This window comes from Anastrepha ludens, chromosome 3 (genome assembly GCF_028408465.1).
Source record: "Anastrepha ludens isolate Willacy chromosome 3, idAnaLude1.1, whole genome shotgun sequence".
Classification (NCBI taxonomy): Eukaryota; Metazoa; Arthropoda; class Insecta; order Diptera; family Tephritidae; genus Anastrepha; species Anastrepha ludens.
In genome coordinates, this window is record NC_071499.1 from 1,562,418 (window position 1) to 1,576,205 (window position 13,788).

Genomic DNA, 13,788 nt, shown 5'->3' on the forward strand with positions numbered 1-13,788 from the left:
ATTTCCGGGGCAAAAATAGTGATCCAACAACTACTTTGTGGGCCAGGGAAGAATTTTGAATTCCTCTCTCTAACAAACTAAAGTCATTATTTAGCGCTTTCGATGCGGTTCCAGAGAAGAAAGCGATGAAGGTTAGGATTATCCATGAGCGTGAAAGAAGATAGACCCATGAAATCCAGTCTTACTATAGGAGCAAGACAACTATTAAGCCCATGAAACTCCAACAACTGTGCGGACTAAAATATACTGAACGGATGGATGGTGCAGCTCCGACGAAGAAGCGAACATTAGTTTGACAACTAATACCCGTTGCCAGTCAACACCGAATTCAGGCCTACTTATGGTGGTCAGCAAAGAGACCAATTTTTGGCTTAATGGCTACGTCAATAAGAAACATCGTCACATTTGGGCCAAAGTGCAATCCAAAGTAAATCCAAAATAAAATTCATGAATGGCTCTAATAATAGTAAAATATTGAATTGCCCAATCAATTTGAATTCTCGTTGTTTTGTTTCAATTTAAAATCCAATACCTCAAATTGATCACCCTTTATAAATATATGAAGTACTGCTATTACTGCATGCCCATCTGGTCTAAAACTGTTTTAGGCTTAAGCCGCCGCCAACGAGTACTTGGCTGGAGCAAAATCAACGCTTCAGTGCTGACATGTGCAGTTAGACGTTATTTGTGAGCCATGGCACACATTTTCATTTATCAGTGATTAGTAGCATACCAAGATCAAGATGGAGGTCGAGGTTTCCCATAAAGTATGCAGCATTGACGATGTTGTGATTCACTTCGGTGGATAATAGTGGGTAATAATAGGAATGCCATATGCCCAGACTGGCTTAAGAGTTTTATTATATAGGAGTAGTTTGCTGTGGGTTGACAGAAAAGAGTGTTTGCCAATAAAGTTTTTTAATTTTCAATTCCGGCTCTTCACGCTTTTTCTTGACATGCGCCTTCCAGCGCAGTTTAGTATTCAGGGATACTCAAAGATATTTGGCCTTGTTGAAGTTCTGTATATTTACGCTCTTCATGAAGACTGGCTTTCGTTCCAACGACAGGCGGCTCTACGTAACCGAAGCGACCCAGATTTATATCCGGCCAAGGACAGTCACTTCAGCAGCATTTCCCGTATGTGTAAGGGGCATGTTTATGCTGCTGCAAAAACAACAGCAACAACTGACTTGTAAAGTTTTTTTTCAGGCCACATCCAATGTGTACCGATTTTGAGTTGCTTAGTTGGATACGCCATTTGTTGGTCCATATTGCAATTGAATATATAAAGTAAAGTGTCTTCGGCAAATTAAAAATTGCTTTAAACAGGGCATTTGCTTGTGCAGAACTAATAAATGAAAAAACAAATAAGTTTCGGTTGAAGGGCAGTCGACTTTGATGAAACGTATTCCTTCTCTTCGATATTGTTATCCTGTGCTGGAAATTGCGCCATTTCCGCCAACATTTTTCTCCCGGTCGCTTAAGTGGATGTGTGTGTGTATTGCTTGTGCAAGGCAAGCAGCCATTTTGAAGATGGAAAATCAAAATCACAACCATGCGACACATAATAACACACACAGACACTTGACACCGCAGCGATAGATAAACCCTCGACGGCGTTGCTGCTTATAAAAGGAATCGCAACAACTACAACAATAATCTAAGCGACGGCGGTCAAACTAAGGGCAAAACCGCACTATGTTTTCTGTGGTCGTACGAATATGGAGCGCGGCAAGGGGCAGACGAAAGCTTAGTGGCCGGTAAATGTCACAACGAAATTGGATTTCGTACAATGCAAAGGAAAAAATGAACACAAATACTATAAAAAAGCAGAAAAGCGCGTCCGCAACTACACACAGAAGGGGAGAAGAATCTCATCTACGGCCATGCGCTTGTGTGGAAGCTTCGAAGCGAAATAACATCGCATAATGTGTGTTCATTGTTCCAAAATGAAAAATGTCCTTCAAGCAGGACATATGTAGCTTTACTCGTAGACTGTCAGCGCAACGTTTGTGTGCAGATATGTATGCATGTGTGCGTGTACTAGGTTGTCGGCACATTGATTGTCGGTCATAGCCACTGACACAGCAGCCGAACAAGCAACTATGAAAGTCGGCAGCTACGCTGAATTAAGGAAGTTGTTTCCGAATGCGATTAAGCATCGATTCCAGTTGTTGTACGAATGAATTTCTCAACTGTTATTGGATGAAGGGTTACCCCAAACCCCATTTGATAACATCTGCTGCTTAACTTTGTAAGCAGTTCGGTTAGAAAATGATACAGTTTTTAATTAAACTATAAAAAACATATTTTTACAACAAAAAACTAATAATAATTTACGTGAGATTTTGGTTCGATTTTTTGCTGTTTTTATTCTCCAATGCAGTAGACTACACTTTTAATTAAGACTCGTAACTTTTCTTCAAGTAATTCCATTCCATTTCAATACACATTTCTCCACCTGCAACTACATCTTGGCGCATTACTTCATTCATCGTCAATATTTCTTGCTGCAGTTGTTATTAATTGAGAGATTCAGTATCACACCAACTCCCAATAACTCCCAGCGGACAACGGTCGCTGCCGAGTTCTTATTCCGTAAGATTTATTTTGCAAAGAAAAAAGCAAAACCATGAAAAAGGAAGAGTTTTGTTTAAGACCACACGGATGTCTACATAGAAGCGTTGTTATGAAATCAGAATGGTGGAAGTAAGAGAGTGTTGTGAGCGCCAAAAGCGTAGATTTTAGGTGATGGCGAGTCTTCCTAGACGCAAATGCGAGTAAGTGTTGTAGTTTCTCTATTCGAATTTACGTAATAAAGCAACAGGGAAACATCGATGGACGCGTTCGTACTGCTGCCCTGCTCTTGCTCAGCCATCAAATAGCCACACCGGCTTCTATGCTCGTACTTGTTTTGCACGCACAGGCTTCAAGTCGTCCCAGAGACTTCATAAATTATGTTTAATTAGAGCCCAATCGTCGGCGCCTATGCAACCTGAGTCGCACGCGCGGCATTTTCTTGTGAGGGTGGTGCGTATATGTAATCCGAATACATTTAAACTTGCTTGCTGGCTATGCTGGCGCTGATTTGTAGTTGTATGCCAAATTGTATGCTAGTTAATAAACTTCATTGATTTTCCTCCACTTACACTTACACTCCTTGTCCCCCGAACAGGTTCGATGTGCTCGTTAACGGTGGTGGGGCAGTGACGTTGCAATTCCAGCGCTCACCCTTCAGGCCACTCACGCGCACCGTCTTTGTGCCATGGAATCGTATTGTGGTACTGCCCCCCGTGCAGATGCAATTGAGCGACGACGATGAAAGCAATGGCCGCAGCATAAAGTAAGTTTTAGCCAATCGAAGGCCGTGGTTGTTGTGTAATTAAATCGCCCGGATCAAATTTTAATGATTATAAAATTCTGCATTGCTGTTTTTACAGAGTGGCTCCCATGAATCCGGCGCTCACCTTCCTCAACTCTATACTCTACCACTTCGCCGATGAGCAAGTGGATGTAAGCAAAATATGCGTGGAGCATGACCACGAGGAGCTGAAACCCCAATTAATTAGTACTTGGATGCCGAACGGCGTGGGCGCCATGCCCGGCAAGCGCGTCATATTTGCCGAGACACAGGTGAGTAGAAGCAAACAAACAACACACAACAAGGCGTCCATTTCTCCGACTATTATTTATCCCATTCCTACAGCAAGGTTCAGCAAGGTTATCCGTTCTAACCAGCTTAAACAGAATTTCCTGTTCTAACTTAATTAGTTAGCCGCGGCTCTTGCAACATAGTTAAGATGCTGTGTCCCTCTCTACTGTAGGTGGATGGACTTTCATCCTTGCACGTGTCCGTTGGCCTTGTTTCACCTTTTGCTAGCAGACTTTAGTGCAACAATACACCGCAGGATGCAGCTTTCTTTAACCTCCTCCACCTTTCAGCTCTTCGTCGCCTGCGGCCCAGAGCGTCTAAGCTTATGATGTGCTTGATTATTTTTTAAGTTGCTCTGCACTTAAAGTCACTCATGTGCTTTCCTTGGCGAATGGAAAGAAAACAATATAAAAATTAAAAACATTACGGTTACACCAGTGGCGAGAGCAGCAGCTCATGCGGAGGTTGCGAGTGCAGAGGGAAAAGTTTCTACTCGTCCTTGCATTATTTATGATGAGCTTAGGTTGCTGCAGAAGCACAGACGCCAACAACAATAACAAAAGCACTCACATTTTCGCACCAAGGATAACTACTACGCTGGCACCGCTTCGCCACTGCTGCTGCACGTCCCCGTGCTGGCCTCTGGCTGCTGGCATTGACATCAGCTGTCTTATCCGAGCATTTTAATTAAATTAAAATAAACTTTGCGGATCTCTAAGTTTTCCCTCACGTTGCTCAAATAGGGTCACGGGAGTACTTGACCGAATTGCTTTCGTCCTTACAAACTATTCCTTTTCAACTTCCGCCTTTAACGTTTAACACTGCGCACACTAACATTGAACATTTTGACTCATAAATTCCTGTATTTTAACTAATAAACTTGTCTTCTTTTAGATCGTACAAGAGTCCATACAGATACCCGGCTCGGATTTGCATCTTACGTATCAGTCGTCGCAAGCATCTGGCTACTTGAGCATCGTACGCATGCGGCTAACCGCCGAAAAAATACCAAAGACTCTAACTCATGTTCATGTGGGCGTTGAAATTGAGGGTGCACTTCATGTGAAGACGTACGAGGCCGATCCGAACCTGATACACACGTTCGCCTGGAACAAACGCAATGTCTATCGCCAAAAGGTGTACGGCGTTACAATCGCCCGCATCTCGGTCGGCTATCAACACTCGACTTGCAAAATGCCAGTTTGGATTACGCAGACCGCCAAGCTACAGGGTTATGATGTCGATATTTCTGATATCGGTGGTTGGGGTCTGGATATTCACCACCACTACAACTTCCACGAAGGCATACTGCAGAAAGGCGATGGCAGCACACTCCACATGAAGGAGTACCCGCGCACAGTAAAAGTAGTGATGGGCACCGGCTTGCAGCGTCCGCTCAACTGCCCAGACCACTGCAACGGTATCGCCAAAGATGCCAAACTACTCACGCCCATTGCATTGGCATCCGGCCCAGATGGAAGCCTTTATGTGGGTGACTTCAATTTGGTGCGACGCATCACGCCCGATGGCAAAGTCTACACCATATTGCAACTGAGTGCCACACAAGTTTCCTATCAGTATTACCTCGCTGTTTCGCCCGCAGATGGCCACCTTTACATATCCGATCCAGAGCGGCATCAAATTCTAAGACTGCTGCGCTTGGAAAAAGTGAAAGATCCCAGCATCAACAGCGAGCCGATTGTGGGCAGCGGTCAGCGTTGCATACCCGGAGATGAAGGCAACTGTGGTGATGGTGGCCCTGCATTGCAAGCTCGACTTTCGCATCCTAAAGGGCTAGCCATTGCGGCTGATCGCACCATGTACATTGCGGACGGCACTAACATCCGAGCGGTTGATCCCAAGGGAATCATACACACACTGATTGGACATCATGGGCACCACAACCATTGGAGTCCAGCACCGTGCTCCGGTACGTTAATGGCAAATCAAGCGCAACTACAGTGGCCAACGGGCTTGGCGCTGAGTCCACTAGATGGTTCGCTGCACTTTATCGACGATCGGCTGGTGCTGCGCCTAACGTCCGACATGAAGATACGCGTTGTGGCTGGTACGCCTCTGCATTGCAACAACAATGGGCAGGATAAATCCAACAAGACATCGGAAAATGTACTGGGTACAGTGCTTGCAATGGCCTTCTCACCGTTTGGGGATCTGTACATCGCCGATAGTGACTCACGACGGGTGAACTCGATACGTGTGGTGGACACGGCGGGAAGTATGCGTTACTTTGCCGGAAAGCAAGAAGGTTTGGGGTAAGGATGGACTTTTTTCTAAAAACTATTACATGAAATACACAAAACACCTGCATTTCAACCCCGCTGGGAATCGCGCACCCGATTACTAAAATAGGCAACTTTAGTTGATTTAAATGTGCGCCATTATTGGTGCTGCCACTTTATTTATAAATAAGATTAAGAAGTAAATAAGAATAAATAAAAATAAGATGTATATAAGAATCAGTCGAATAACAAATTTTCTATTAACGAACTCACTAAAAACCAGCCTAAAAATAGCCAGATTACTGTTAATTGAAACGAAGCTGAAAATAGCTGAAGGAGTCAGCGCCGTTGCCAAAAAGAATTCATATTCAAGCATATTGACAAGAGTAATATCGCTAGCGACCGCCGTAGCCGAATGAGCTGGTGTGTGACTACCATTCGGGAGGTCGTCGGTTCGAATCTCCGTGCATGAAACACCAAAATGAAGAAAACAAATTTTCTTATAGCACACACACACTTCTATCCACAGACACGGACTAGTGTCCAGAAGTCTAGAATTTAAAATAATCGTACAATCGTAAGCGATAATTTTAATCCTTGAACATTTTTTCTTTTCGAGCCAACAATAAAACTATCACCAAATGCCAACGACCTAAACATATCAGTTATTTGCACCGCGCTTCCCGCAAACCAATCTTCTCAAATATGCATAGCGCCATTTGCGGCTCTTCCATCACAATTTTTATTTCCAATTCACCATCCTTTTGTCCTTATTCCTGCAACTGCTCCTTCATTCCCTTACCGACTCTCATCATTACCAACAGCTGACAACATTGTCAAGCTGAAGTATGTGGGAGATATATCTACATGTCCTTATGAGTGCCAGCTGCATGTTCTCCAACCAGTGCTCCGTCATTGCGGCGAGCCCAGCCCAGCCGGTCCCGACAGCACACACACAGCAGCGCACAGTGGCAGAATAGCAGAACAGCAAGGCGGGCGGTTGGCTGGCTCATTTGTTGGTTGACTGGTTGGCTGGCTGGGTGGTTCGTTCGTTCGTTTGTTAATCTGTCGCTGTTTGCCTAACTGTGTTGTCAAGTTGTTAATTTTTCACTGCATATTTTGCCGCAGATAACCCTGCAACTCATCGCACTTCTTTCTACTCACTTCTCGCGATGCAAGGCATTCTTTACTCTTTTGTGATATGTTCTTCTATTTTTAGTATCCCATTGTTTTTTACAAAAGGTTATGTCCTGGGGAGAACAATTGTAGTTTTCACCTCTCCTTCCAAGCCACTTCACGTGCATCATTTTCAGCTGGCTCTCAGTAGCGTTTGCTTGTGCTATTACTTAAGCCCCGTTAGATTTGCCGTACTTTCCGAAGCGGCAGCACTTAAGCGCCCTAATCGTCTGCTGCGATGTATGCGCGTTTCGGTGGTCTCATCCTTGAATTTACTTTATTTACTCGCGTGATTTCATTTGATGCCGAGTTCATTTGTCGCGCCCTGCCCATGATCGGATATCAAGTTGACGCAACTGCAGCAGCTCATAACCAAATTAACGTTTGCTCTGCACAACTACACAACCAACAGACGCAACTACGTAAGCACCCAAATGTGATTGTGTCACCATAGTCGTTCCGGCCTACTCGTATAATCGGAGACCTTAGCTCGTACATCACTGTCACGGTCTCGGATCACATTTCTCCTGCTACATACACACACACACTCACATACCCATACTTTAGAACTTTTTCAGCTAAGCACTCATCACCTCACTTGTTTGTCAATTCCCTTCTCAACACCTCCGCTTTACTCTGCTCTTCTCATTTACAGTTCACTAACCTGCGATTGCTCCAATGGCAACACTGTCAACAGTTCAACATCCAGTCTGGCCTCGGCGCTTTCATCAACAGGCAACGGTGTCGCTAGCAGTGCATACTCAACTACTATGAATCCGAAACGCACCACTACACCAACAACACCAGCTGGAAGTAACGGGCGCGGCAACAGCAATGGAGGAAACGGAAATGGCGCTGTCTCTGCTAGTAATGGAGCGTCCAATGGTGGTGTGGGAGTGGGTGCACCTTGCATTTGCAGTGGCGGTGGTGTCGGTGTCACGGTCGGCGTTCCCAGCGGGCTGGCAGGCATTGTAGCCGGTGGTAATTTAATGTCAACTGGACCAACGACAACCACAACAATATTGCTAGGCGCCAAAGCAACAGCTGCAGCGAATGGCATGGGCGGCGCCATGAATGATGATGGCACTTTAAGCAACGCGGAGACCCTGTTATCGTCGAATGCTCGCTTCCAGGCGATTTCGGCAATTTCGGTGGCGCAGGACGGTGTCATTAATGTGGCGGACCAAGGTAAGCTTCACAAATAAGCGCCAGCTATCATATTTTTCACATCTGGCAAAAAAAGTGTAGAGCTTTAGGAGGTCAGTTACAAGATTAAATGATAAAACAGCAGACGACTAACTGCTCGTACTTGCAGTCGACAGGTGCACGGCATTTGATGCCGGAATAAACCGCCGACAAGATTAAAAAAGAAATGAGAAGCTGTCCCTGCTGCAAGTTTTTATTTGATTTAATTCCAGAGCTAAAAAGATTTGTAAATTACAGAGCGTCGAGGGCAGCAGTGCATATACAATAGATGTGAATATTTGTGGGCGTAAATGTGTGAGTGTAGCTGAAAACAAAAAATTGCAGGCAGCTTGTCGATAGGAATTATTATCTTTATTATCTTATTAGCTAATTATTTGAGTGAATTATTTTACGTATTTCGGGCTCAGTTTTGCAGCGAAACACACATACCTATGCACACATGAATGTATACAGCACACATTCATATTTCATCTGCAAATTCTTAGCTGCTTTGCATATTTGCACCAGCCTAACCGCACATGTCAGACAATGGATGGTTCCTTGCCGAGGTCCGCAAATCTGGGTTGCATGCCTTACGTTTTGTGTTGTTGCTGTTTTTGGCTATCTCTTTCAACAGATCCATCAAATACAGCAACGATCTGCGAGTAACTACGTTTGATTCTTATGTACTGCTGCTCGGGGTTATGCAATGTGTACATAACGGCATACATACATACGCATACATACACACAAATACACATACATCACTACATGCAATGGTGATTAATGCCGTTGCCATCAACTTTAGCTATAAGATTGATTTTCACTTTTTTGCCTTCTCGCACATTTTGCACACAGTTAGGCACTTCAGTGGGCTGGCCTGACCTATCGACTGAAGCAGGCGCAGCTCCGACCAAGGGCGGACACGTCTAACTCTTTGCATACTTTTAGGTGTTGCAGCCGATGTATGCGGCTGACTGAGTTTCTGAGCTGCTGGACTGCTGTTGTAACTTGATTAATTACCCCTATTGATTTTTCTTGCTGAATGTTTTGTGCGTCAGAGGTGGTTGCTACTCGCCTTCATCCGTCCATCTGACGGCCCCTGCCGACCCGTACTTTGATAATTCACTACAATTAGTTTTTTTTTTGTATTTATTTTTCTTTTTTTCTTTCCGAATTCTTCTCCTGCTGGTGATTTCACTACGGACTTTTATTAATTATATTGGCTCTTATCTAATTAAGCCTCGGTAATGCGCACAAATTTATACCTTGAAATGTGTATTTTTGCACACAAGCACACGGCCGCGACTCACTGGCGCAGCAAAAAGTGCAAGCCAGCTTACAGTAAAGGCGGCAGACGGTATAGACGATTTATCACTTCGATTCGGAGGAGGATGGAAAATATTGATTAATAGCGCAAACGAGGCATCCACTAACACTGGGCGTATTGTGGAGTTAGGTAGGGGGGCATTTAATTACCTGCTCATTAACTTTAGCACAACTCATAGTTATAGGTCACAGCCACCCCATATAAGTTTAAGTGGCTGTGTTCGTCGTTACAAAATTATTCGAAATACTTACTTGTGGGACTCTCGTAAGAACACTCACACTTGCAATCGAACTCCTTCCTATAAAACTGCAATATATCTGGTAAAAACTTTCCTGCTTCTGTACTAACATATTTGACATTGACTTGGAATAGATGGTGTTTCTTGCTAAGGCACATATTAAAATGAACTACCTAAATGGTGAGTATTTCGCAGACATGCAGTAATTCCATTTCACTCTCTGACTCTTTGAATAGTTGCGCCATAATATCTTTTCAGCTAACTAACAACAAATAAAGTTACTAGGGGAATTTCTCTTGAACAAATATTCCCAATATCTGCAGCATCAGTTGTAGCATGACAATAGTGACGTTCAGTGACGTTAAACTTAAGTAATAAATGATTTGCAAAATATTACCTTTAAGATCATTCATAGCGTTACTAAGCTGGGTGCCTTAAAGCTTCCTTCCATGTATAATATAAATTTCTATACAGAATGAAATAATATCTAAATACATGTACGTCTGTTACTTAATTTGACCTCTACTTACAACTTTCGTTAGAACTTTGTTCTGAATTTTATAGTTCGCCAAGCAAATATGATCTAGTGATAAATAATCCTGATTAAGGGAGATGGGTGAAATACCAGTCTGGCACTTCCCAAGTAGCACTAAAGGGCCGTTTTATACCATTTTGAGACCTCTAACAGGCAGATATCTACAGCAAGCGAGAGTCCTTGAGGTAAAGGGAAAGATTGATGGGCCTTAGGTGGTCGCACTACCCCAGGCCGTCGAAGAAAGAAACACCCAGTGACCGTAATCGTTTAGCTGCTAAATTTAGACATTTGCACAAAAAGTAATCAATTGTCTCCTTTTCTAAAAGGTCCCCACATCTTCTGCAATGAGACTTAAAAGGTAAGCCTAGCGTTTCCACGAATGTGTCGATCATCCAGTGACCGGTAAACACAACTACCAGTTTGCAAATTGAATGGGGTGGAGTTCCCAGAACTTTCTACGTCCTACGTATTTTGTACTGAGGCCAAAGGGTTTTCGAAATTACACATGAAGAAATGGAGCTTCATCTGATCTGTGCTTTCCAGAGAAATAAGTTGGGCAATTCCGCTTTAACAAGGGTCAGAGGGACGCCGGTGACAGGGTGGGAGGCCTTGTAACCAGTTCAGTTCATTTCTTCAGAAATTTCATTTCCCTCTGTGTTTCTATGCCCCCGAACACAGATCAGAGAAATGTTACCTCCAGACCCGAGGGATTTGATCTCCTCCTTACAGGAGTTGGCCAATTAAGATCTGCACCATGGCGTCGTGATAGCCTTGATCACCGCTTGGCTATTTGAAAAAAATATTAATACCTCCCTCGCTCACGCGTTTTCTAAGCATTCTGCAGGATCCCAAAAGCTTCTGCTTGAAACAACATTTGGTAGTTTTAAAAAAATAGATAAACTGGCTGATTTAGAGAAAACCACTGAAACTCCAGATTGGCGTTAATGCCTAACTTTTCTTACCCTAGTGTTAACTGTATAAAAATTCTACCATTTCCCTTGAGAAATTTGCTCCAGAGGTCAATTTCCTTGAACCTGATTGCATTTGAGCAGCGATGGAAATAACGTGAAAGTCGAGAGAAGCAAAGGCAAAACGACATTCCAGGCAGCACTGGGATAAATATGCCAATACATACAGTCCCTTGCACCCTTCCCAGTTTAGCGATATTGTAGCCATTCCGAAGAGCTTCCCACCAAACCAGGCGTACGTTAAAATTGGCAGAACCACTACGTTGTACATCCAAAGATCGACTTGTGGCTGGAGTCCCCATTTATTGCTAAACATCATTTGCAGGAAGAAAACTATGATGGCGTTTTTTACCCAATTTTCAATGTGAAGCTTCCAATATATCTTGCAGTCCTTTCCAAGATACCTTACCTCCGTTGAAAGCGGGAGAAAATAATACTTACTACCTATTTTTCAAATTTAGAACCACTTGGTTAATCCCATCGACATCTGTTGTCAAAGAACCACCCTCCTGGATCCTTCGTAAGCTGCATTTAGTTTTAGCCCAGCCAGGTATTAATCCTCGTTAATAGTTTTAAGCTTCTGTGTCACTTTTGAATTTTAGTGAATGATAGAAGAATATTTACCTCTGGCATCTCTGTGCATGTGAAAGAAAAGGATTGTGAACTGGTCATGGCTATAAACTCACTAAATGAACGAATTTCAATGAGGGATATTTATGGATCCACTGCGGATAATTCAGTAATAACATTTAAATACTGCCCATATGGATTATTTATTACAAATACATTTGCCAAAGGCTCGAGCGCACACTAATCTTTAAAAAAAGTGGACATTTTCGCCATTCGAGGCAAAAAATGTATTTCTACACGACCACAGCGTATTTTCTGGCACGAATATGCTTAAACTGAATATATATCTATGTACATATATATTGGTATTTAGTAGAAAAAGTGATAATAAAAACAAAAAAATGTGTAGGTTCAAAAACTAATTTATACTCATATTTTCACGAACAAAACTAAATGGGATAATCCAAAGTATTGGTAATTCACAGATATGCAGTTTTGTTCATTTTTACACAATCAACATACACATACGGACATTAAAATAGGTACTCCCTACGTTCACACGGCAATTGCACGCTTTTAAATAATAACAGATATTCAATGGTATGTGGTTTCTGCTTTATAGATCAATATAAAAAATATAACTACTAGTCCAAGGTTTTTTTTTACTTTTTATCAACAATGGGAACAAAAACGAAATATTCATGTGGGCACTAAAATATGTGCGAAACAGCAATAAATCCGATAAAAAAGGGCTTGGGAATTTCACTAAAAATACTGTTTACCTCCTGGGCGATCACGACTACTAAAATGCCGGCCAACTTCGATTATTTCTGTGATTTTGTCGACATTTTCGGCATTTTCTTTCATCATCCATTTTCTTTAACATCAAAAATGCCGGAACGGAATCATCAAAACCAAAATTGCACGTAATTAGCTATTCCAGTATCGGCATAATAAACACCATTCACAATTTCAGTGGACTGGCTTGCATTTTCGCCTTTACCAAAGAAAGGAAGGAGAACATCTCCTCAGCAATCACTTCTAGCAGCACTTCTTGAAGTATGTCCTTGTAAATAGATTTGTTCATTTCGTTGGTTATGAGGCGAATAGTCTTACTCTATGTCCAGAGAAGCATCCTCAAATCATTAATGGTTCTCATTTCATTTGGCATTTATGTAATAATCGCCCATGTCTCCACTTAGATTTTCATACAGAAGAGAAAAGAAGATGAAATAATTGAGGTTCTATTGACTGTGTTGGCTTAGAGTATAGAATGCATATACAGTGTTCGTGATCATAAAGTTTCTGGGCAGTTGGTTTCTAGAAATATTTAGCAAAATTTTAAACAAAGCTGTAGTCAAATAGATCCGGATTAGCCTTTCCATTGACCAAGACAGTCGTAAGCAAATCTCTAGTTTGCTGTTCTGTCCACCGAAAAGTGGCATTAATGGCAATCGTGTTTTCTATAAATTTATGCCTACCGCAAGTACATAAATGATTCATTGTTTAGTATGTATTAACAAGGTAATCGCATAAAACGCGTCTGCTTTGGTTAGCAGCTAATAGTGAATAGCGACAAATCGAAATAGATGGCATTAAAAAATCCCGCGTAGTTACCAATTGCCAGTTTCCAACAAAGGCTATGCGCTTGCGATCTCAAATGAGTACCAAATTTATGTTGACGCCACCGTGATAGATTTTTTTTTTTTTGTTGATTGCGGTGAGAATTTCTCTACCTTAGAACATCTGACATTTTTCCCAGCATCAGCTTCAAATAATGTATTTTTTTTTCATCGTTCCAATGTATATTACACCATTTTTTCATACCCTCTGGTCAACACCATGGCCTGTGCTCTTGAGCCAAATTTGTCCTCTTCCTTAAATTTGCTTGTTT

General features: G+C 42.4%; 1 protein-coding gene across 2 annotated transcripts in view; it reads left to right on the forward strand.

Moving 5' to 3' along the window:
* LOC128856810 (teneurin-a) overlaps positions 1-13,788 on the forward strand; it is a 327,215-nt gene that overhangs the window by 288,350 nt on the left and 25,077 nt on the right. For both annotated transcript variants that reach the window (XM_054092157.1, XM_054092158.1), the window contains 4 exons: positions 3,176-3,343; positions 3,441-3,633; positions 4,547-5,925; positions 7,724-8,256. In XM_054092157.1, coding sequence (XP_053948132.1) covers positions 3,176-3,343; positions 3,441-3,633; positions 4,547-5,925; positions 7,724-8,256 — 2,273 coding nt within the window. The remainder of the gene's footprint in view (positions 1-3,175; positions 3,344-3,440; positions 3,634-4,546; positions 5,926-7,723; positions 8,257-13,788) is intronic.